At 36.9% G+C, this 23,945-nt stretch overlaps 1 protein-coding gene across 1 annotated transcript in view; it reads left to right on the forward strand.

Moving 5' to 3' along the window:
* Positions 1–23,945, forward strand: part of GPATCH8 (G-patch domain containing 8) — a 105,719-nt gene that overhangs the window by 3,580 nt on the left and 78,194 nt on the right. Inside the window, 1 exon segment of the mRNA XM_047706535.1 lies at positions 19,479–19,553. Coding sequence (XP_047562491.1) covers positions 19,479–19,553 — 75 coding nt within the window.

Consider the following 23,945-nt stretch of genomic DNA (forward strand, 5'->3'; position numbering starts at 1 on the left):
GCTCTTAAGACTCTTGAACCTATGCTCATGACCATTATCTCTACTGCCACTTACATATTTTATATAACTGTAATTGAGTCATCAAATACGGAGGATAAACTTACAAATTATGAAGAATAAGTGAGCTTTTAGAGAGGTTATACAGTTAGTTTTTACTGTGTTCCCTTTTGTCCAGAACGGTTTCTTGTTCTCCCAAGGACTTAGAAGGAGACTTCTGACAGTGATGAGTTAAACACTATCATAGAGGACATATTGTTAACTGTTATTTTAGTTTAGACATTGTTTTGTGTGGGTTTTTTTAAAATATTATTTATTTATTTATTTGTCAGAGAGAGAGAGAGAGAGAGAGAGCGCGCGCCCACACACAAGCAGAGGGAGTGGCAGGCAGAGCAAGTAGAGGGAGAAGCAAGCTCCCTGCCAAGCAAGGAGTCCCATGCAGGACTCCATCCCAGGACCCTGGGATCATGACCTGAGTCAAAGGCAGTGCCTTAACCGACTGAGCCACCCAGGTGTCCCTTGTGTGGTCTTTTTTTTTTTTAAACTCTTTTTTAAAAAATTTTATTCATTTATTTGACAGATCACAAGTAGGCAGAGAGGCAGGCAGAGAGAGAGGGAGAAAGCAGGCTCCCCGCCGAGCAGAGACCCTGATGCGGGGCTCGATCCCAGGACCCCGAGACCATGTCCTGAGCCGAAGGCAGAGGCTTTAACCCACTGAGCCACCCAGGCACCCCTTGTGTGGTCTTTTTAAGTGATTTTTTTTAATCTTCGGAAATGTTTGTGGTTTAGACTCATGTATTTATTTTTTAATGTTTTAAGTTCTGACTATTGCTTTAAGAATCTGACCTCAATTTCTGAATGAGACACAACTTCTGCCTACATTTGCCAGATTAAGGCATATTTGCTCACAGATTAAAATGTTACACAAACTGGGGCGCCTGGGTGGCTCAGCGGGTTAAAACCTCTGCCTTCGGCTCAGGTCATGATCCCGGGGTCCTGGAATCGAGCCCCACATCAGGCTCTCTGCTCAGCAGGGAGCCTGCTTCCCTTCCTCTCTCTGCCTGCCTCTCTGCCTACTTGTGATCTCTGTCTGTCAAATAAATGAATAAAATCTTTAAAAAAAAAATGTTACACAAACTAATGGAAAATACATAGTATATAAAACTTAAGATATAGATGTATTCAGTACTTTGAATTACAGGTTCCCTAAAGAAAGTTTTGTTTGTACAGAGATGTACAACTGTAAGATGTTAAGATACACTCACTGCTCCGCGTTTAGTGGTTGTGCAGCTATTAATGGTCATGCTCCTGAATGCTGTGAGGAAATGCGTTCTTCAATTTGTGTTCCTGCAGAGAACTGGTGATTTAAAGTAGCCTTTCATTCTTGTTCTGAATGTGTTTTGCATTAGATTTCTAATAAAAAAGAGTTATGATAATCAATGAGTAATAAAACAAGAGAAAAAAAGTCTTAAAGTTCATAATAAAAATAAAATTACCCAAGGGTGTTCTATACTCTATGTAAGTAATCATAATGGTAAATAGTAATAAGTCATGTGTTACTTTATGTAGTATGTAAGAGTCCTGGTATTTCATGTATGATACCAGGATGTGACCTTCAGATAATTCTTAGTTGAGACCATTAAATGAGAAGGTTACAGTTTTAAAATACTTTGATCACAGAAGCATGTTAGTATATTTTCTGTGTGGTATCTTGCAATAAAGTTGGCATTCTAATGCAGACGTGCTGGAGATGACACACGGGCAAGTGTTCTAATCTCTGTTTCCAGGGTCTCCCATCATCTTGAAGAGATGCCACTAGTTGTGGAAATCAGTGTGCACTTTGCTTGGGATACTGAAACTTATGCAAAATCATTACTACTCCCTTTCCCATACATATTATATAGGTGGAAAGGGTTGGAACCAAGGCTGTACCGATCTCAAAATACTGATGATAAATTGGCATGATTATTAACAAATGCAAAATTATTGGTTAGTATATTTTCAGGTGTTCAAGAGTTACCGTGTAAGGTTAGCATAAGGGAAAGTTCTCTGGTGGTTATTTGAAGGTAAATATTAAAGGTAAATATTCAAGGTAAATATTCAAGGTAAAGGGTACTGGAAAAGGGACAGTTAAGGAATAACATCACAGAGAAAAACATAAGTTGCATTGGAGGGACAGTGGGGTTGGCAGGAATTGCGATCACAGGGCTTCATGTGACAGTATGCTTATTTGTTTTCAAAGTAGGCATTGAGACCAAGAAGAAACAGATCTAGACAGATTCATTATTAGGCTGATTATTTACAGGGCTGTTCTAGTGCTATCAGCATTACAGAAAAATAGGTGACCCTGTTGTATTCATTCCATTTTTTTCTATCTGTATCACACAATTCCCATTAGAGTACTACAGAAACTCTTTTTTCCCATTTTCTTAGATCTTTATGATCAGTTATATAACCAGAACTAAAATTTGTGACTTAAAAAATTTTTAGACTCCTATATAATTAGCTATACTGATTCTCCTGGTTCATAGCTGAGATATATTTCCATATAATTTCCATCTCTTTAGGTATATGATAAAATGAAAAAAGGACAGTGTTCTCTTGTGGCCAAGGTGACCATTTTCTGGGGTATCTGGCTCGCTCAGTCAGTGCAGCATGCAACTCTATCTCAGGGTCATGAGTTTGAGCCCCACATTGAGTGGTGGAGTTTGCTTTAAAAAAAAAAAATTACCGTTTTCTGGAAAGGATTAGGAGTTCATGAGATCTTGAATTATGGATTTGAAACCCATGTGGAGATTGCATTTTTTTTTCTTGTGACTTAATAAGTTTCTAATATTTTATTAATGTAAATGGGTTCCAGCTTGAAGTAGACATCCAGTTCTTGAAATTTATTAACATTCCTTCCGTGAAACAGTTTGGTACTTTTGCTTGTATGTCTGGCATTAAATCCCTTTTCATATTAGCATCGCCATTTAGCATTAAGTGAGAGCTGACTCATGGTTAATTACCAAAGGAATTACAAATGACCACCACAAATACTGAAAGAAGTCATTGATTTGATATTGCAGTGGATACCAGAAGATGTTGTAATGATTTTCCAGTTATAAAAAGTGAATTGTCTGCTTAACTGTGGAAATCTATCTGAATGTGGTTAATGCATTGTATTAATCAATGCAAAAATTTAAATATATGCAGCTAAAAGAATATGCTGTATTGTCATACTTATACTAAATGATTTCTTTGTGATTTAACAGATGCATTTAATATATTATACATATTATAGGAATTTATGGAAGAAAAAGTAGCCACAGTTATTTTGGCATTGTATGTAGGTTAATAGCACATAATATTTTAGTAAGTGCCCTAGATAGTAAGAAATAAAAGTTAGGGTCAAAATAGTAGTTTCCTGTACCTTAATTTTAATTTTTACCAGTAGTGTCGAGGTAAGATAAATCTTGAGCTGTGCATCATTCAAACAAGCAGAAGATGTCTTTGTAATACTAATTTGGTCTCATCTCATTAGGTTTCAATTACTTGTTATCATCCTTCTCTGACAGTTGATTTCAAAGAGGAATTCAGTTTATCTCTGTTTTATGGAATTGAAATACAAAACAGCTTTTCAGATTTAGTTATTTTTATTTCTTTTTTTTCAGATTTAGTTATAATAGAAAAAATCATTGATCATGTTTTGTGACTGATATTTTAGATAATGATTGTTGGAAAAGTTAGTACTTTTATCTTACGGTTCAAGTAATATTTTTCAGTGTTGATGAGGGAGAAGTAGCTTGCTTTTTCAACCTTTTGTAGATAATGCTGATCAAAAATCAAGAAATTAATTGGATAATTTAGATCTTGACTATACAAGAAGCTTAAGCTAATGCTTGTGGACTTATATGCTGTAGTTTCAGTAATTTCCCTTATTGCTGTGAGTAAAGCTATAAGTAAAATTATGAGGTATCTTAGAAGAAGGAGCAAAAATGGTTAAAAATTTAATTGGCTTAATAACTGCTTTAGGGTATCTGCATAAGAGATACCAAGGGATATATTTACCTTCAGAATATTTTCTAGTATATAAACTTTTTTTTTTAAGATTTTATTTATTTATTTGACACAGAGAGAGAGGGAGGGAGAGTACAAGCAGGGGGAGGGTCAGAGGGAGAGGGAGAAGCAGACTCCCCGCTGAGCTGGGAGCCTGATGGGGGACTTGATCCTAGGACCCAGGGATCATGACCCGAGCTGAAGGCAGTCGCCCAGCCAACCAAGCCACCCAGGCACACTAAACTTATTTTTAAAAAGGTTGTTAAAATAATATTTGAATAGTAGTTGTGCTAAGAAGTGTGTGTGTATAGAGAAAACTTGAGGCTAAAAAAAGGAGCTTTTGTCCTAGATCGAGAGATAACAAAAGTAACAATAGTATTTACTACTCAAAATCAGCAGGATTGTTAGGTGAATAGCGTAGTCAGTAAATACAAAATTCATTTTTTTTTTTTAAAGATTTTATTTATTTATTTGACAGAGAGAGATCACAAGCAGGCAGAGAGGCAGGCAGAGAGAGAGGAGGAAGCAGGCTCCCTGCCGAGCAGAGAGCCTGACGCGGGGCTCGATCCCAGGACCCTGAGATCATGACCTGAGCCGAAGGCAGCGGCTTAACCCACTGAGCCACCCAGGCGCCCCAGTAAATACAAAATTCAAAGTAAATGAGAAAACTCTTGAAGTGGAATGGTTGGGCATGCCTTTATGAAGAAAGTAGCATTTAAGCTGGATCTTGAAAACTAAGACTACATCTTTTTTTTTTTTTAAGATTTTATTTATTCATTAGAGAGAGAGAGAGAGAGAGAGAGAGAGGGAGAGTAAGAGCATGCGCACTCTGGAGCAGGAGCAGGGGAGGGAGGCCGAGGGAGAAGCAGACTCCCTGCTGAGCAGGGAGCCAGATGTAGGGCTTAATCCCAGGACCCTGAGATCGTAGGAAGGCATTCAGTTGGAGAAAATAGCCAGGATAAAAGTATAGAAGTGGAACAAGCAGAATTGTTGTTTGTTTTTGTTTTTCTTTTTGAACAATGATTAAGCCATTGAACATAGGGAAAAAGTGAAAGCTGAGGTTACAACAGTAAGTTTTATTTTAATGCTCTAAGCAGGAATGTCCTAGCTATTTTTTAATTAATTTTTTTTAAAGATTTTATTTATTTGACAGAGCACCAGCACAAGTAAGGGGAGGGGCAGAGGAAGAGGGAGAAGCAGACTGCTCACTGATTGGAAGCCAGAGGATATGGGGCTTATCCCAGGACCCTGGGATCATGATCTGAGCCAAAGGCAGAAGCTTAAACAACTGAGCCACCCAAGTGCCTTTGTCCTAGTTATATTTAAGGTGTTTAAACAGCGTATAGACATCAACACGGTTTTTCTTATTGGAAGATTAATTCAGATACAGTTGTTAGATGTGCTGTATATACAGTCAAAGCTGTGATAACCAGTCCCCATCAACCAGAGTTAATGTGAGTGGGGGCAGGAGAGGGGTTAGAATAATGGACTGTGATTGTAAGCCTGGTGGGTGGAGAGAGAAGTAAGGATTTTTGGGGTGGAGGGAAAAGTTGGATCAATGGATTGTAGTCTGCAGTGGGGTTTAAGAACTGTTGGATGATGGGAGGTGGGTGGGGGATGAGGAAAAGTATAAAAAGGATTAAGAGTATACTTACTGTAATGAGCACTGAGTAATGTGTACACTTGTTGAATCATTGTATTGTACACCTGAAACTAATACATTTTTTTCCCCAAAGATTTTATTTATTTATTTGACAGAGAGTGATCACAAGCAGGCAGAACAGCAGGCAGAGAGAAAGGGGGAAGCAAGCTCCCTGCTGAGCAGAGAGCCTGATGCAGGGCTCCATCCAACTACCCTGAGATCATGACCTGAGCCACCCAGGTGCCCCTAATATAACATTGTTAATTACACTTCAGTTAAAAACAAAAGAATTATTGGAGTTGGAGGTACTAGAGGGAATGAGCTGTTACCATTGGTAGAGCAGTGCTTGAAATAGAGATTATGGAAGGGTTGAGGTTATTGGTAATGACATGATAGTGAAATGGCTAAAGTAGAATGGAGGACAAGATCATAAGAAAGGAAGTTAGGGAACTAAGACATCAGGGTGTTGTAAAATCATCTAACCTGGATATAAGAATGGTAATATTGTGTAGTTGTATACTGTTATGGTTTAGTAAGTGCGCTTAGATACATTCTTGTCTAATTTCTTCCAGTAGCTCAGTGAGGTAGATAGATTAGGTAGGAACTCTATTTTAGAGATGGTGAAACTGAGGCCCAGATAAATTATTTTGCCTAATTCAGAGCAGGGGTTTGAACTTTATCTTCTGATTTATTTTTTTATTTATCTTGTATTTTTTTGGTTGTGTTCTTTTTGCTGTGGTGTATAGATTGGTCTCTTTCTGAGATGAGTGTTAGTTTTATCTACAGTATGCAAAGCACTGTTTCCCTTTAATACATGGCAGCATTTTCTACCCATTAACTATCTGGTAGGAAATGGTTGGAATGTTTATCATTTTTGTTTTCTGGTAACATCTTGGTGTTATAAACTTACCTAGTTATGACTTCTTGCTGGCCTTTTCACTGTGCATGGGTTTACCAGACAATTCATATCCCAAACATTTATTGAGTGCCCATGTATTAGCATGGCATCATAAAGGATAGGAAATAAGATAAAATCAGTCCATTTTCATTTATGTCAGTAAAAAGGTAGATGGGAGAGGAGATGGTACTTCTACTGGATGTTGTCAAATTTGGGTACTATAAACTCGCCCTTGACTATTGGAGCATCAGAAGTTGACTGCTGTGATAGCTAGTGATGATACTGTCAGCTACTGTTCGTTGGTATGGGCCCTGTGCCAGGATATTTTGGAGGTATTTATCTAATCCAAGTACCTTTTTTTTTTTTTTTTTTTAAGATTTTATTTATCTGTTTGACAGAGAAACTGTGAGAGGGGGAACACAAGTAGGGAGAGTGGGAGAGGAAGAAGTAGGCTCTCCACTGAGCGGGGAGCCTGACGCAGGGCTCCATCCCAAGACCTAGGGATTATGACCTGAGCTGAAGGCAGACACTTAACCAACTGAGCCATCCAGGTGCCCCTAAAAATAAAATATTTTTTTCTTTTTAATAACTTTATTATATTTTTAAAGATTTCATTCGTTTATTTATTTATTTATTTATTTGACAGACAGTGAGAGAGAGAGAGAGCGCTCATGCACACAAGCAGGGTTAGCAGCAGAGGGAGGGGGAGAAGCAGGCTCTCCACTGAGCGGGGAGCCCAATGTGAAGCTCGATCCCAGGACGCTGGAATCATGACCAGAGCCGAAGGCAGCCTCTTAACAACTGAGCCATCCAGGTGCCCCAAAAATTAAAAAAAAAAGAAAAAAAAAAAGACTGGAGCATCTGGTGCCATTGTAAAAGGTGTATCTCTTTTCTTTTCACTGCATTGTCCTGCCATCCTTCAGTTTTCTTTTGTTAACCTGGACATGCCAGGCTCTTTTTTTTCTTTCTTTCTTTTTTTGTTAATTAAAAATTTTTTTTTAAAGATTTTACTTATTTGAGAGAGAAAATGAGCAAGGGGAGGGACAGAGGGAGAAGACTCACCACTGAGCAGGGAAGCAGAGTGGGGCTTGATCCCTGGACCCTGACTGAGATCATGACCTGAGCCAAAGGCGAACACTTAACTGATTGAGCCACCCTGGTGCCTTGCTAGGCTCTTTTTTTTTATTCTTGGTTTTGCATATGCTCTTAGCTGTCTTGAATTCCTGCTACTGTACTTTTATAGTCTTCAGTATAAAAGTTTTGGTGTCACCTCTGACATCTTCCTAAGTTGAATTAGTTCATTTTCTGTGCTCCCATAGCACTTTGGTCATATTTCAGTAATAGCACTTTTACTGGTAATAGTAGCAGCTCACAGTATAGAGTGCTTATTACTTTGTTGTGTGCACCATTATTTCATGTAATCTCCCAGTAAGACAGGTTCTGTTATCCCCATTTTACAATGAAAAACTTACCCAGATCCACATAGCCAGTTGAAGAGGTAGCTTTCAGGTATTTTGGACCAGTGTTAGCCCTTAACCACTGTGTTTTTACCTCTCTTACTGTATACTTCCTTATAGTTTATCTCCTCACACTGGACTTAGAACTCCTTGGATGCCAAGTCTTTGTTTTATTCATTTTTCTAGCATTGAGACAGGGTCTGGCACCTAGAAGTTGCTCAGATATTTGAATTAACAGTTAAGGAAAGTCAGGTATGTAAGTAGAGGCTTAGTAGAGCCTGGGAAGAATATATATATATATATATTTGGGGACTCCGCTTCCTGCTGTACTGTGGATTATCTAGGTTGGGCTGTTACTTTCTGTGATGACCTATAAAGCCGGTTGAGGGGTATTTCAGATTTGGAGTCTGTATTAATGGCTAGTTATAATTTTACATTATTATGTATTAAATATAATTACAGCAATTGTCTTTTAGTTGTGTTTCCTTTTGTGTGAAACGTTATACATATACTTCTTTACCTGTGAACTAGTGCAGAAGTTTTGTCAGACCTCTGAATAGAAATCTATCATAACCAGCCAGTGGTAAGAGAAATACGTTACTATGGGTTTCAGATTAATTCTTTTTTTTTTTTTTTTTTTTTTTTGAGGTTTTATTTATTTAGAGACAGAGCATTGGGGGGTGGGTGGGCGCAAAGGGAAAAGGTGAGAGAGAATCCCAAGCAGATTCCGCACTGAGCACAGAGCCCAGTGTGGGGTTCCATCTCACAACCCTGAAATCAGGAGTTGGAAGCTTAACTGACTGAGCCACCCAGGCATCCCCAGATGAATTAAACTGTTGTCTTCCTGTCTTTCTGAATGCCTCAAGAATTGTTTGCTGTATTTTCATGCATTTCTGAAAAAGGTTATTTTTCCTAAGTTTTTAAAGTTGCTAATTTTTCAATGTAGGGCTTTTATTGGAAACTGGTTCTTTCTTTTTCTAGTCAAATTATCCAGGAAATTTGATATGTCAAACAGGTGTGTATGTATTTTTAGACCAATATGTGATATCCTCATACCCTTGACCCAGTGTAATGTTTTTCAAGTTCTTTATGATTTGCTGAGATTGCAAATTGAGCCAATTATCTTCCCTGGTAATTTACATAGAAGTAAATTCAATAAATGAATTTTTCATCTTGGTATTGACTGGTTTCAACAGTGCTTTAAAATAGTACCTCTTTATTTTTTTGAAAAAATTTTTTTTTTTTTTTTTTTTTTTTTGAGAGAGCACAAGTGGTAGGGAAGGGCAGAGGGAGAGGAAGAAGCAGGCTCCCTGCTGAGTAGGGAGCAGTTGTGGGACTCTATCCCAGGACCCTGGGATCATGACCTGAGTGGAAAGTATGTGCCTAACCCTCTGAGCCACCCAGGCTATGCAGTAATGCTATAGTGTAATAATCTGGACTTAACAGCTGAAGACACAGGCCTAGGCCTAGACAGTTTTGATAAATTGCCCAAGGTTATACAGCTAGCGAATGGTTGTGATTTAATTTCAGGTATCTCTCACTTCAGAGATCTTTGGTTTTTATAATAGTATACTGAAAGTCATTGTAAATCAGACTGTATGATTACGAAAATAGCGAAGAAATGGGGTTTTTGAGGAGTTTACCACACTGATGTTTCTGTCCACTTTCTAAGTGGAAATAAATTTTAAGTATACTAATAAAATGATGCAGTAATCCCCTAGAATGTTCATTTCTTTTTGGACAGGGTTTTTGCCCCTGAGACATTTCCTTTCTGAATTATTTAGGATAATACTAGAATTAGTTTATTTGAGGTGAGTAAGGGAGAGGGCAACAGAGATGAAAGTCTCTCATTTATTTGGTGACAGAGGAGGACTGGTTTTGTTCACAGATGGAATATGACTCTATCCTATATAGCTCTATCTGCTAAACATATTTTTTGTCTATGGCAGGTAAAATCAGCATCATTACATGTTTTGAATTTAGAAAGTCCAAATTATAAACAAGTCTGTTACTTGAGTTGTAAGGTAGGGCAGTGATTAATATATCCCCTTAGTGACATTAGACAATCGCTAAGGGAATAATGGTAAATATAGTACAAAAGATAGATTTTGGTTGGGGAGATTTGAAGAAGAGAGATAGGAATGTCCATAATATGCAGCTTAATAGCCAGAGCCAGGTGCTAAAAGATAGGGCTAGCATGAGTGGTACAATATACTACCAATGATAAAATTAAATTTGGCTCATACATAGTTTAAATGGGAAAAATCAGAAAGGATTTAAAAGTTTAGTCTCTATAATCTTTGTATTAAATAATTGATTTGACTGTTCATCAGAGAGCTTAAATCCAATGACTTTGACTATGAGTAACGTTTTTTCATTAATTTTGGGGGGAAATCTTGTTAAACTTTAATAGTCATAGGAAGATAGAGGAGAATATCACCTCTTCAGGGTCTTGAATATGGTGTTTTACTATTTGAGATTATGGTCTTTTGGTTGTGATCTTTAAAGAATTGTTCCAATAATTTATCCTCTTCTCTAGTTTTAATTTTCCCTATTAATTACCATATTTAACCACTGGAAAGGGTACAGGTGCAGGATTGTGTAAAGTCCAAAATCAGCACTGGTTAGCAAATAAAAGATTCCACTATATGGGTAAATTTAGGACAGTCCATGTCTCTGTTTATATTTAAATGATCTTCACAGCTAAATTTGTAAGAGAGAAGTTTCCACATTTGTCCTGTGCTTGGAAGCAGAATTCTTGACCTATAAGGAATTAGGGCTACTGTGTATTTTAATGACATACAGGTCAGCCAGGTTCTGTTCATTTATAATTAGACCTGCCACAAGTGGAAGCTTTTGTTGAGAGAGGCAGTTGAAAGAAAGTCCGTAGGGTGTAATGTATACGTGTGTGTGTTTTAAAACAATTTTTTGAAAAGTGAAATTGCTTCTAGTCTGGTCCCTTTGAGCTTAAATTTCTGATCAGCATAAATGAAAAATAATATTTCAGTTCTGAAAGCAGATAGTGTATGGATAGGAAGAGTTGATTTAGGCATTGGAATAAGTGTTTCAAGCAGTCATCATTAAAACTTGTAAATTTTCCCTAGGATGACCATATGTTGTAGTTTATGCCTTTTGTCATGACATGTTTACCCTTCCCTTTTACTCTCAAATTGCCCTGGTTTGTAAGATACATTATGTGATCATCCTAATTCTAATGGGATTTGAGAGGTCTAAATGAGATTTTCAAAGCAGGGTAAAGCAGGAAAAAAAAATACTCCTCTTAATATTCCTGTTGAGGCCTGCACATAATCAAATGCCATATTGCCTATTTTTGGAAAGACTATTTTTGGTGACTATGATGATAGTAGTATTTCTTATTTTTCCTCACATATACAACTTCCATCATCCTGATGAACTTAGACTTATTAAGATCATTCTTTCCAGGGCGCCTGGGTGGCTCAGTGGGTTAAAGCCTCTGCCTTCCGCTCAGGTCATGATCCCAGGGTCCTGGGATAGAGCCCCGCATCAGGCTCTCTGCTCAGCAGGGAGCCTGCTTCCCCTCCTTCTCTCTCTGCCTGCTTCTCTGCCTACTTGTGATCTCTGTCTGTCAAATAAATAAATAAATAAATATGTTTAAAAAAAAAAAAAAAAAAGATCATTCTTTCCAGGGGCTCCTGGCTGGCTCAGTCATTAGAACCTGCAACCCCTGATCTTGGGGTCCTAAGTCCAAGCCCCACACCGGGGGCAGAGTTTACTTTTATAAAAAGGAGAGGGGCTGGGGGGCCCAAGATCAGGGGTCACCACGACCATCCCCACTACTACTACTACTACTACTACTACTGTTCTTATAGTTTGTAGGATAGCACTACTAACTGAGCTACCCAGGTGCCCCAGCATTGGTACAGTAATATTAACTAAACCATAAGGCTTATTTGAATTTTACCACTTTTATCCACTAATATTCTTTTTCTGTTTCAGGATTCCACCCAGGATTCTAAATTAATCTCATGTAGTTATTTCTTCTTTGTGTCCTCTAATCTGTAACATTTCCTTGGTCTTTCTATGTCTTTTGTGCATTCTCTCTCTCTCTCCCTCTCCACCCTGCTCACATGCACTCTTGGTCACTCTAAAAAGGAAAAAAAAAATTCCTCTGAGTTTAACTGATTGCCACATCCTGTGTTATCTAAGTTTGTGAGGATAAGGTTTCTGAAGGTATTTTATAAAGCTGAAAGGATCTGTGCATGTCTGTGTGTATGGAGTGGTACTGACCTTTCTCAAAACTTTGTTTTAAATCTAAAACAGTTTTAGATTTACAGAAAGAATGTTAGTAAGAGTTCCCATAGATATGCACCGAGTTTCCCTTATTAACATCTTACATTAGTGTTTGCACATTTGTTACCATACTAACAGACTAATAATCTTTACCAACGGATATTGATATATTATTATTAATTCAAGTCTGTATCTGTATCCTTAGTACTCCCCTCATGTCCTTTTCTGTTCGAGGGTCCCATACAGGATACCTCATTACATTTAGCTATCATGTCTCTTTAGAACCTGTTTGGCTGTGTCTGTTTGTAATAAATTTTTAAAGCGCAAAAATTTAGTTAATGTTGTAATTGCTATTAATTTTGGGTATAATTTAATAAAAATTTCAGTTTGTCCTAAGTACGTGTATATATTGCTGTTTTGTCTTTTTTTAAAAAAATTTTTATTTATTTATTTATTAAAGATTTTATTTATTTATTTGACAGAGAGAGAGATCTCACAAGTAGGCCGAGCAGCAAGCAGAGAGAGAGGGGAAAGCAGGCTCCCCGCCCAGCAGAGAGCCTGATGCGGGGCTCGATCCCAGGACCCTGAGATCACGACCTGAACTGAAGGCAGAGGCTTTAACCCACTGAGCCACCCAGGCGCCCCTATTTATTTATTTTTAATTTAAAGATTTTTTAAATTCATTTATTTGACTGATCACAAGTAGGCGGGGGGGGAAGCAGGCTCCCCATCGAGCAGAAAGCCCGATGCGGGCCTTGATCCCAGGACCCTGAGATCATGACCTGAGCCGAAGGCAGAGGCTTAACCAGCTGAACCACCCAGGCACCCAAAAGTGAATATTGTTAAAATGCAGGCTGTATTGTAACAGTAGAAATTGAAGGAAAGCCCTACTTCTTTCGTTCTTTTCTCTTCTTTATATTTTCAGATGAAAATATTTATTTTTTAGAGAGAGGTAGAGCACACAAGCAAGGGGAGCAGCAGGCAGACAGAGAAGCAGGATCCCCGATGAGCAGGGAGCCCGATGCGGGGCTGGATCCCAGGACTCCCAGAATCTTGACTTGAGCCAAAGGCAGACACTTAATGACTGAGCCACCCGGGCACCCATCGTTTTATTTCTAAGAAGTAATCACTTACCAACTTTATAGTTTTGTAGCAAAATTTTAAAATGGACATATTTTGGGGAAGAAACGTTTTGGAAATGTTCACCATGGGTATACTCAAATTATTACCTCTCTTTTGTTGTTTACTTTTTTTTTTTTTAACATATAGACTTTATTTTTTAGAGCACTGTTAGATTCACAGCAAAATGGAGCTGAAAGTAGAGTTCCCATATATCTGTTCTCCCTTCACACACAGTGTCCCCACCATCAATATCTCATACCAGAGTGGTATGTTTGTTACTCTTGGTGTAGTTCTGTTGGTTTTGACAGATGTCTGACATGTATCCACCATTAGAATATTATACAGAATAGTTTTACCGTCCTAAAAATGTCCTGCACTCAGCCTATTCATCCGTTCTTATTCCCTGAAGTTCCAGGCAACCACTGATTTTTTTTTTTTTAAGATTTTATTTATTTTTTTGAGAGAGGAGAGCAGGAGCAGAAGGAGAGGGAGAAGCAGACTCCCATCTGAGCCAGGATCCTAGCGTGGGGCTTGATCCCAGGATCCTGGGGTCATGACCTAAGCCAAAGGCAGACGCTTAGCTGACTTGAGCCACCCAGGCACCCCAGTGTCTTGGATTTTAGCCATTCTGTTTTATATGTAGTGGTATTTCATTTTAATTTGCAATTCCTTAATGATGTATGATGTTGATCATCTTTTCTTACGCTGATTTGCCATATTTTTTTTCCTTCTTTGGTGAGGTATCATTTCAGATCCTTTGCCCAGTTTTAAATTGGGTTCTTTGTTTCTTATTTAATTTTAGTAGTTCTTTATATATTTTGGATAAGTTTTTTATCAGATATAACTTTTGGAACTATTTTTTCCCTATTTGTGGTTTATGTTCTCATTTTCTTCACAGTGTCTTTTCCAGAGCAGAAGTTTAAAATCTTAACAAAGTTCAATTTATTATTTTGTTTATAACTCATGCCTTTGGTGTTGAATCTAAAAAGTCATCACCAAACCAAGGTCATTTGTTTGCTTTTACTTGGTTTACATGTCATGGAATAAGACTACATTATATTGGTGGTAGGTGAAAAATGTTTATGCTTTTCCACCAAGGATTATTGCCATTGTCGTTAATATTTTTCTTTTGTAGGAATTGATGGCATATGTTTTTGTATTAACAAATTTTAAATGACTTAATTAACCATTTTCTAGAGGCTAAATTTAATTCAGCTTAAATTTGCAAATTTGTGAAATTTTAGACCAAGAAATGACATAAAAGAGTGTCCAGTTAAAGTTCTTCATTTTGTAAATGAGTACACAGTGGATGCGAAACGTAACATTGTTTGAAGTCATACAGCAAATTAGCAATACCTATAGGACTTAGAATTGGTGATAACCAGTTTAAATTACGAAGATGAAGCTTGTAATGATAATTTCTCTTGTGTGAAAGTATTTTTTGGTTGGTAGGTGCTTTTTATTGTTTGTGACTTGGTATTGTAGTCCTAATATTTAAAAGGTTAAGTTCTAAGACAGTAAAAAATACAAGCAGTTTTTATACTTCTCAAATGTTGCAACTAATTGGCTGGTTTATTATGGCAAATCAAGCAGATACTCATGTTAAGAAGTAATCTCAGGGGGCACCTGGGTGGCTCAGTGGGTTAAAGCCGCTGCCTTCGGCTCAGGTCATGGTCTCAGGGTCCTGGGATCGAGTCCCACATGGGGCTCTCTGCTTAGCGGGGAGCCTGCTTCTCCCTCTCTCTCTCTCTGCCTGCTTGTGATCTCTGTCAAATAAATAATAAATAAAAAAGAAAAAAAAGTAATCTCAGTTCACTAATTCAGTTATGGTGAGTTGTGGAATATTTCTTTTCAGGCTGTTTAAAGTCATCTTCTATCACTAAAATCATATTTTTAGAAAAATTACTTGAAAGAGAGATTGAGGGGGTGGTGCGGGGGAGGGCAGAGGGAGAGAGAAGGAGAAGCAGACACCCTGCTGAGCAGGGAACCCAGTGTGGGGCTCAATCCCAGGATCCTGATCATGACCAGAGCTGGAGGCAGATGCTTAACTGACTGAGCCCTAGGCGCCCCTAAAATTGTATTTAAATTTTAAAAAAATTAAACTTCAGGCGTTCGTTAGATGTATTTCTTCAAATCAACTCCTGTCACATTTTCAGAATACCGCTCAGTTTTTGTCCATATAAAGAATCTTACACAGTTGTAATTAGTTAACTACCTTTTTTGTTTTTTCCCCTTCTGTGTAACTTAACCTGTTTCTGTATAGTTTTAAAGTTTTTATTATAACACCCTGATTGTTGTGTTAATAAAATAGTATTAAACTCTTTCCCTATTGGACATTTCCTGCTGTTGCTTTTTTTTTTTTTTTTTTTTAATAAAATTTGAGAGAGAATGTGAGAGCCCCCCCCAGCCCCCCATTGCCTGGGAGGAGGGATAGAGGGAGAGAGGAAGAGTCTTAAGCAGACTACACGTGGCTCTGTTGCACTACTGGAGATCACCACCTGAGCTGAAACCCAGAGTTGGATGATTAACCAAACTGTACCATGCCATAATTGAAATTTATTAAAGTTGAGATTATATTATGGATGATTCCTAGATGCCTTTTTGTTTGTTTGTTTTTGAATAGTCAACCTCTCAGCAGCAAAAGAGCAACTCTGGTGTCATTTACTGAGAATACTGACAAAAAAAATTAACTGAACTTGTGGCCTTTATAGTCTGATGTATATGCTTTTTAGGAAAACTTTCGAATGTCCAAAGAAATCATGATTTTATTTTCTTTTTATATTTCAAAAGGTGAAAATTACATATTTTTTGAATCAACACGACTTAAAAATTTTTTTTTATACCAATAGTCTTTTTTTTTTTAAGATTTTATTTATTTATTTGACAGAGAGAGATCACAAGTAGACGGAGAGGCAGGCAGAGAGCGAGAGAGAGAGAGAGAGGGAAGCAGGCTCCCTGCTGAGCAGAGAGCCCGATGCGGGACTCGATCCCAGGACCCTGAGATCATGACCTGAGCCGAAGGCAGCGGCTTAACCCACTGAGCCACCCAGGCGCCCCACGACTTTAAAATTTTAAAATAATGTCATCAGAAATTTATTTCAAATGGTGCTGACTAAGCATTCAAAGATAAACACAGAATGGTTGTGATTTCCATTAGAGTATTTGAGTCTTAGGGTATTAAGTATAAAATTCAAAAGGAAAAAACATGGAGTTAAAAACAGGGCCTCCCAGGGGCGCCTGGGTGGCTCAGTGGGTTAAGCCGCTGCCTTCGGCTCAGGTCATGATCTCAGAGTCCTGGGATCGAGCCCCGCATCGGGCTCTCTGCTCAGCGGGGGGCCTGCTTCCTCCTCTCTCTCTGCCTGCCTCTCTGCCTGCTTGTGATCTCTCTGTCAAATAAATAAAAATAAAATCTTTAAAAAAAAAAAAAAAACAGGGCCTCCCTCTCATCTCTTGTCTCTTAGGCACTCAGTTCTCAGAGTTAATCTCTAGTAATCAGCTTGTAGATGTATTCTAGAGTTGCCTGTGCATGTTTTTTAGATTTACTTATTTATTTATTTATTTATTTATTTATTTATTTTTTTAAAGATTTTATTTATTTATTTGACAGAGAGAAATCACAAGCAGGCAGAGAGGCAGGCAGAGAGAGAGGAGGAAGCAGGCTCCCTGCTGAGCAGAGAGCCCGACGCGGGGCTCGAACCCAGGACCTGGGATCATGACCTGAGCCGAAGGCAGCGGCTTAACCCACTGAGCCACCCAGGCGCCCCTTTACTTATTTATTTTGAATGATTTTTTTATTTGAGAGAGCAGAAGTGGGGGGAGGAGCAGAGGGAGAGGGAGAAGCAGACTCCCTGCTGAGCAGGGAGCCAGACGTGGGGCTCCATCCCTGGACCCCCAGATATTGACATGAGCCACTCAGGCACCCAAGAGTTCCTGAGGTTTAAAAAAACTTAGCTGGCTGTGTTTAGAAATTTGTTAAGCATCTCATTTGGAACATGTTTGTAATCTACAGAAGGATTTTCTAAATGACTAAGTCTGGGGCACCTGGCTGGTTCATTCAGTAGAGCACGCAACTCTTGATCTCAGGGATGTAAGTTTGAGCCCCACATTGGGTATAGAGATTAATTAAAAAATAAATAAAAACTTTAAAATGACTTTAAGTCTACAGATGAAAGGATTTTGCTAAGGATTCATTATCTGTTTGGAAAAATTTGAGTGATTTCTTGTGCAGTAAGGATGAACTAGAATGGCTTTTCTTAGATGTCCATATTCTTTTTTATGGAGTTACTTGGTAGTTCTCTCATAATATCTGCAGGTGTTTTGTGCTTTTATTATATCATCTTTGATAGTGATAAATTTGGGGGCAGTTCTCTTTTGATTTAAAATATGGTTGTCCTAAATTACTCTGAAGTAACTTTCAAAATAGTATCCAGTTATTGTTGGTAGGATGAGATTTTATCTTTAAATCCTATAGAGCTGTGGAGTGAAAGAGTTACTAGATTTAGTGGGACATTGTTATGCAATGTGAGGTTTTTGAGTTAATCTGAGTATTTGGATGTTTACTATTTGGGAATTTTGAAGCACCTTGCAATTAATGCCTTGTAGTAACTGTTTTTAATCTTTTATATGTTGTTTTAGAAGTTAAAAGAAGAGGCAAGTGTTAATTTTAAAGAGATTGTCGGACAAAAATAGGATTTATAGCTATTTTTTTTCATTTTTAGTATTTGTTGATGATTGCTTTTCCTCCTTGGAATGTCAGCTCTTCAGTTTTTAGGATTTGCTTTTTTTCTTTGGAAAACCCATTCCTGTTACTCTTTTCTTTTGGATAGACTCTACTGCACAATTTTATTTTTATTTTTATCATTTTTATTGTAGTAAAATACAATATAAAAGTACCATTTTAAGTACTTGAAAGTGTACAGTTCAGTGGCATTAAGTACATTAACTGTTGTATGACCATTACCACCACTGTCTCATTTCAGGATTTTTTTTTGTTAGTACCACACAATTTTAGCACCTAATTGTTCAGGGATGTTTAGCCACCACATTTTTAGGGTTATAAGAGATAAATAAGATTTGGTTTTGTTCTTAAGGACTTTACAGTCTGATGAGAGAAACAAGTAACCTAGTGTTTATGATACAGTGTGGCAGATTATATGTTTTATATCTCTATCATTAAGTTTTATTCAACCAAAATTTTACCTTGAAAAATTGTGCCCTACCACTCCACACACTGAATTAATGTAGGCTCTTCAGTCTTTTCATTTAGGTCAGTTCAGGACTCAACAGACCATCATGCCTGCTTCTGTAAGAAAAAGGGTATCAGAAAATTGGTATTCTGATTTAATGCCAAATTATGAGCATTTCTTTTCTAATGAAGCAGGGAGATGAGAGAAAACCATGATTAGCGAGAACTTCCTAGTTGTCTGCACCTACCCGCAGTTGAACTGTTTTGACTTATTCTAGTTGCAGCGACTCCTTGCTTGATTATGGTCAAATATATCATTACACAGACATGTTTATCTCTCTCGGCAGATCATTTGAGGAATAGCTGTGTTTGGAATAACGTGTCAAGAGATTGTGTGTTCGAATTCCTTGAAATTTGGGAGTTAGCACTTAAAGTTGAATGTTTTAGCAGTTTTAGTTAAAAGCAATGTTACCAACGTTGGACAGTATTATAGGTTTTGTTTTCATTCTTCTGTTACTTATTTTCTGTAGTACGGGATTGTTTATGAAAAGTTAAACATGGATCTTTGTTTCTAAGATCCCACAGTCTTTGTAATATAGTCAGTCTGAGAAGAAGTTGATAATCCAAATGCTTTTAATAGTATTTTAATTAGCAATTTCAGTGTTTGCTGTATAGGAAGAATTCATATTACTAGGCCTAGGCTCCTCTAATAAATTATTTTTGTAGACTTAGAAAAGTCTGAATTTGTGATACAGTTTTGACTGCTGAAAAAGAATGAAAGTTTAAAATAACACTAAGTTTGATTAGATGATTAATAATTTCAGCATTTATTACTTTTGAAAAATAACTGTAGTCTTGTTCTTTCAGGGTAATCACTTTGATCAGTATGAAGAAGGACATTTGGAAATTGAACAGGCATCACTTGACAAGCCTATAGAATCGGTAAGATGATCAGTGCTTAATTTTGGGTCATAGTTAGGTAGTGTTCGTGTGACACTTGATGTGAGTGAATTTAAATTTATTAACTTACAGTACAGTTTAGAGTGTTTTTTTGTTTTTTTGTTTTTTTTGCATGCCCTACAATAATCAAATAGAGTTTGGGATGTAATCTAATATTTAATGTTTTGGGAAATCGGTCTGAAAAATCTAGAAACAACTTAGCATTTGATGGAAAAATATCATTTTGGCCCATAGTGATATTCTGTTAAAGATAGCAAGTTAAAGTTTAGCATTTTTGTAAATTAAATAAAGGAGTAAAATGTATTTTGATCCTTGAAAAGCTTCACCTTTCTTGGGCAACACAATCACGTGTGAAATGTTCCATTAGGAATAGTTAAGGACTAATAGAGTTACCAGACGCTTGTGAAAAATGACAAATTTGGTAGCTTACGTAGATGTCTGGTTTTTGTGAAAAGCTGATTCTATCTCTTTACATGGCTTAGTTTTAGATATTGATATAAAGTAATAGAACAAGGGATTTATTTTCCGGACTTAATTTAAAAAAAAAAAAATCCCAATTTTTAAACATTATTTTCATTTTGAAAAGACTTTTATTTTTAAATTACACAGTTCATTGTTAAAAAAGTCTAAACTTGTCAGTATTTAATATTTGTGGCTAGTGTACATATTTTAATGAGTGTTTCAGTGAGTTATTGGTAAACTTGAGCAAAAATGACCAAAGAGGAAATCTTAATCTTTATAGCAGTCAAGACATACCCCTCTCCTTTTAAGAAACATTAGCTTCTCCTCCTTCCTCAGGAAAATAAGGCAGTTTAGAGAGCACAGATATTTTAACTTTAGCTTTTATTTTCAAACTGTAACATAGTAAAGGATCAACATATATTTATGTTCCTGATTAGGTTGGTGTTGTGTGTGTGTTTGTGTGTGTGTTTAGATGTTTACAGAAATTTACACAACTTGGGGTGTTCGACATTTTTCTTCCACAGCAGTTGGCCCATATTAGCTAAGCAGCCATGATCTGGTTTGTATTGCACGGTCTGCCTTTTTTTAATTTCTTCTCTAGGGTTTCTTTCTCCCCCACCTCCCCTTCTTATTTCTGTTCTTCTGGTCCAGTGAACACTGCATATAGTACCTTCTGTCTTAATGTGCTGGCATGATGCTAGACTTAGGCATGGCAGTAATTGATGACGCATGTGATAATGCTGCAGAGGGAGAACTCATATCTGGTAGTGTGCTGAAAGCCCGGTCTTGCGTTTTGATTTGAGGATATAATGCCAAGTCCACATTGCTAAGTTAAAAGTCACTGAAGTGTGTGCCTTGTTCTGTATCATCTAGGGAATTATCACAAGGCAGAATTTTACAGTGAAGTCTGTAAGCTAGCTAGATTAGTATTTCGTACTTGAAAAATGATTTAATTTTTCCATTTTATTTAAATGTTTCTTTGGGTCATAGTTTAAGAACAGATAGCTATCAGAAGGAAGACCCAAGTACCGTATCTACAAGGTACCTGGTTAATATTCTTAAATAAGCTACATTCTGTGGGTACTCTCAGTAGTAGGAAATTTAATTGGACTAAATTTGCACCTTAGTATTCATTATTACTATACTCAATAAAGATTTTTTAAAAACTTTAATAAACATTTCTAAAGCAATTTAGGGCTGCGTTTTAAAGTTTTGGAAAATTCCTTCCTTTGGTGTGTGAGGCTAATGCTGTTTTTCCTCTCACACCGTTCAGGATTTTTTCCAGCACATGTCATAGGAAGAATGCTATCAGAAGACAGTCTGACTGAGTCATCATTGTTGAGTAATCTCAAAGAGTAGGAGTGGAGTGCTCTCTTTTTTGAGCCGTATTATCTTCACTTAAAATAATGAATGTTATAGTACTCAACTGGATATTTAATTTTTAAAAAATGAATAAGTGTTCAGAGCTGTATATTGATAAAGTATATTTCTAATGAAAATTTACTCCTGAAACAAATAAATAAATATTATTGATGTGGTAGTTTAGATAGTAGGAGGAGGAGCTTCCTAGTCTGCGTTGTGTTAGATGGAAGTAGGGACACACAACAAAGAGGGATTTTATTTCTTTGACCAAATCACTGGGGAACAAATTGATTAAGGGAAGGTTTTAAAGAAACTTTTGCTAAAACAATTGGCATGAAAGTTGGTAGTGTGGTATCAATTCCTCTCTTCTCCTCCCACCCCCCCCCCCCAAAAGAAAGTGCCCTATCACCTAAGGAATGCCCACTAAATAAGTGTGTTTTAGTTATGTGGCTGGTTGGCTATATTCAACTCTTGTTCTTAGGGGAAATGGCATTGGTCTCACGTACAGAGTCTCCGCTGAATCAAAGTCTTTCTCTGCAGCAATATCTGTTGAGAGGTGCTGCCTGTTTTGCTACAGCATGCGACTCAAAAGTGGCTGGAAATACGCAGCTTGGGAGTCTACAGATCATTGCAGGAGCTAAAGGTCTAGTCATTTTTTTTTTTTTAAAACAAAGGTAATCTGCAGCAGCTGGTAACCGTGGAAGTCTCTGCACAGGTTTGTGCCAAGAAATATGCCTGTGTGAAGGGTTATTGTGAGTATAGGATGAAGGTCTTTTCCATTGGTAATAGGGTAAATTTGTTGCAAACTGGCAAGATGGGGAATGCAATACAAAGACTCAGTAATGCATTATGCTTTTAGTAAACTTCCAAAGTCCAGATTTGTTAGATGATACAGGTATTTCCTTTCAATCAGGAAGTGTGGGAAACACCTCAAAATCCAGCATTTATAAAGTATTTCATAATTTTTGTTAAAAAGTTTTATTTCCCCTACTTTATTTCAACCAACCAGATATCTTTCAGTGAAATTTTTGGTTAGGAATAAAACTTTGTTCTAAGAAAATTATGAAAGAATTGCCAGACAACTTGATTAGAGAAAATGGAAAGTATTAATGTTTTACCTTTATTACAAAAAAACTTCTTAGGATTTGAATTTTAAGTTCTTGCTTAATGATTTTTTTTAAGTCCCACCCATTATAATTATACGCTCTACATTCTTAAGAAAGATAAACTACTTAGAAAACAAAACTTAATCTAAAGCTATAGCTCAGTCTAGAATTCCACATAGTTCCAAGAACTGGTTGGTGTGATTTAGGATATAATGGTTTTTCATTACCTTTGTCATCGACAATGAGAAATGAGATGGGGGCATGATTATAAGCTATACAGAAGGCAAAATACCTGCATCATAGTAAAATTGTCACAGTTGCTCTTGGAAGTAAAACTATCATCAGCCATTAGTTGGTCTTTGTTTTACCTGATAAAAATCCCGTCTTTATAGTTCTTAGGTTGACTGAGCTGTTCTAAAAAATTAATTGAGTTTTCAAACTCCAGTTGCTGATGTTTACTTTGCTCATGTAGGGATTTAGATGTACATGTATAATTGAGTTTTGTCATGTTGCATATCTGTTTAGATCTGTGGACTCCACTAGTTCCAAACTGTAACTATAAGACTGCTGATTTGACATTTAGCAGTGACCATATGTGGACTGCACTATAAATAATGTGCTTCTTGGAGCTGAATGGTGTAGCATTACTATATGGCTTTTCTCTCTAGTCTTCATTGTGTCATCTGTAGTGAGCTATAGATTTTTTAGTTTCGGGAATTTTTACAACTTGTTGTTTGCATGGGTTCACCTAGTAGCATTTGGTTTTTGCTTATAGAGTCTTTCAATACACAATCAGCAAAGCTTACAATCCACTCAAGAGACTTACCATTTTTGTCACTTGAAAATGGTCTAAATGGTGTAAATTGAATGTGGCTGTCAACTAAAAGAAAATTGAGTGTGGAGTTAATACTCATCCAGTTACTGACATAATTGTAGTATAGTTTTCTCTTGAGACATGATATTCTGTTTCCTGCTATAAAAACTGGAATCAGACTCTTGAAATAAAATAAATTTTTATCTGTGTTTTGGCAGGGTCCCCATTTTACAGATTGGTGGTGCTGTTGCCAAAATGGTCATTGTTATTATGATGGAATATAGTTTATGGAGCAGAGAAAATTTCTTGGGAAAATTTTCTGCTTGATAATAATACAAGTATTGAGGAATGGCTGAAATAATAATGAGGTTTTTTGTTGTTTTTGTTTTTTCTGGTATTGTGTTGATGTTGATAGTTTATAATAACTTACATTTCTTGCTTTCAGAGATGTTCCCATTTAAAAATTATATTTTCCTTTCTTACACATATCATAGAAGGGAACAAAGAGTAAAAATATAGCATTTTAGTTATAGATTTAACTTTAGAAATAGAAAAGAAAAAAGGCCAACTGAGGTAGTAGGTGTAAAAAGTTTGGGTTTTCAGTTCAGTTTCATGGTTTAACCAGAATTA

This window comes from Lutra lutra, chromosome 16 (assembly GCF_902655055.1).
Source record: "Lutra lutra chromosome 16, mLutLut1.2, whole genome shotgun sequence".
NCBI lineage: Eukaryota > Metazoa > Chordata > Mammalia > Carnivora > Mustelidae > Lutra > Lutra lutra.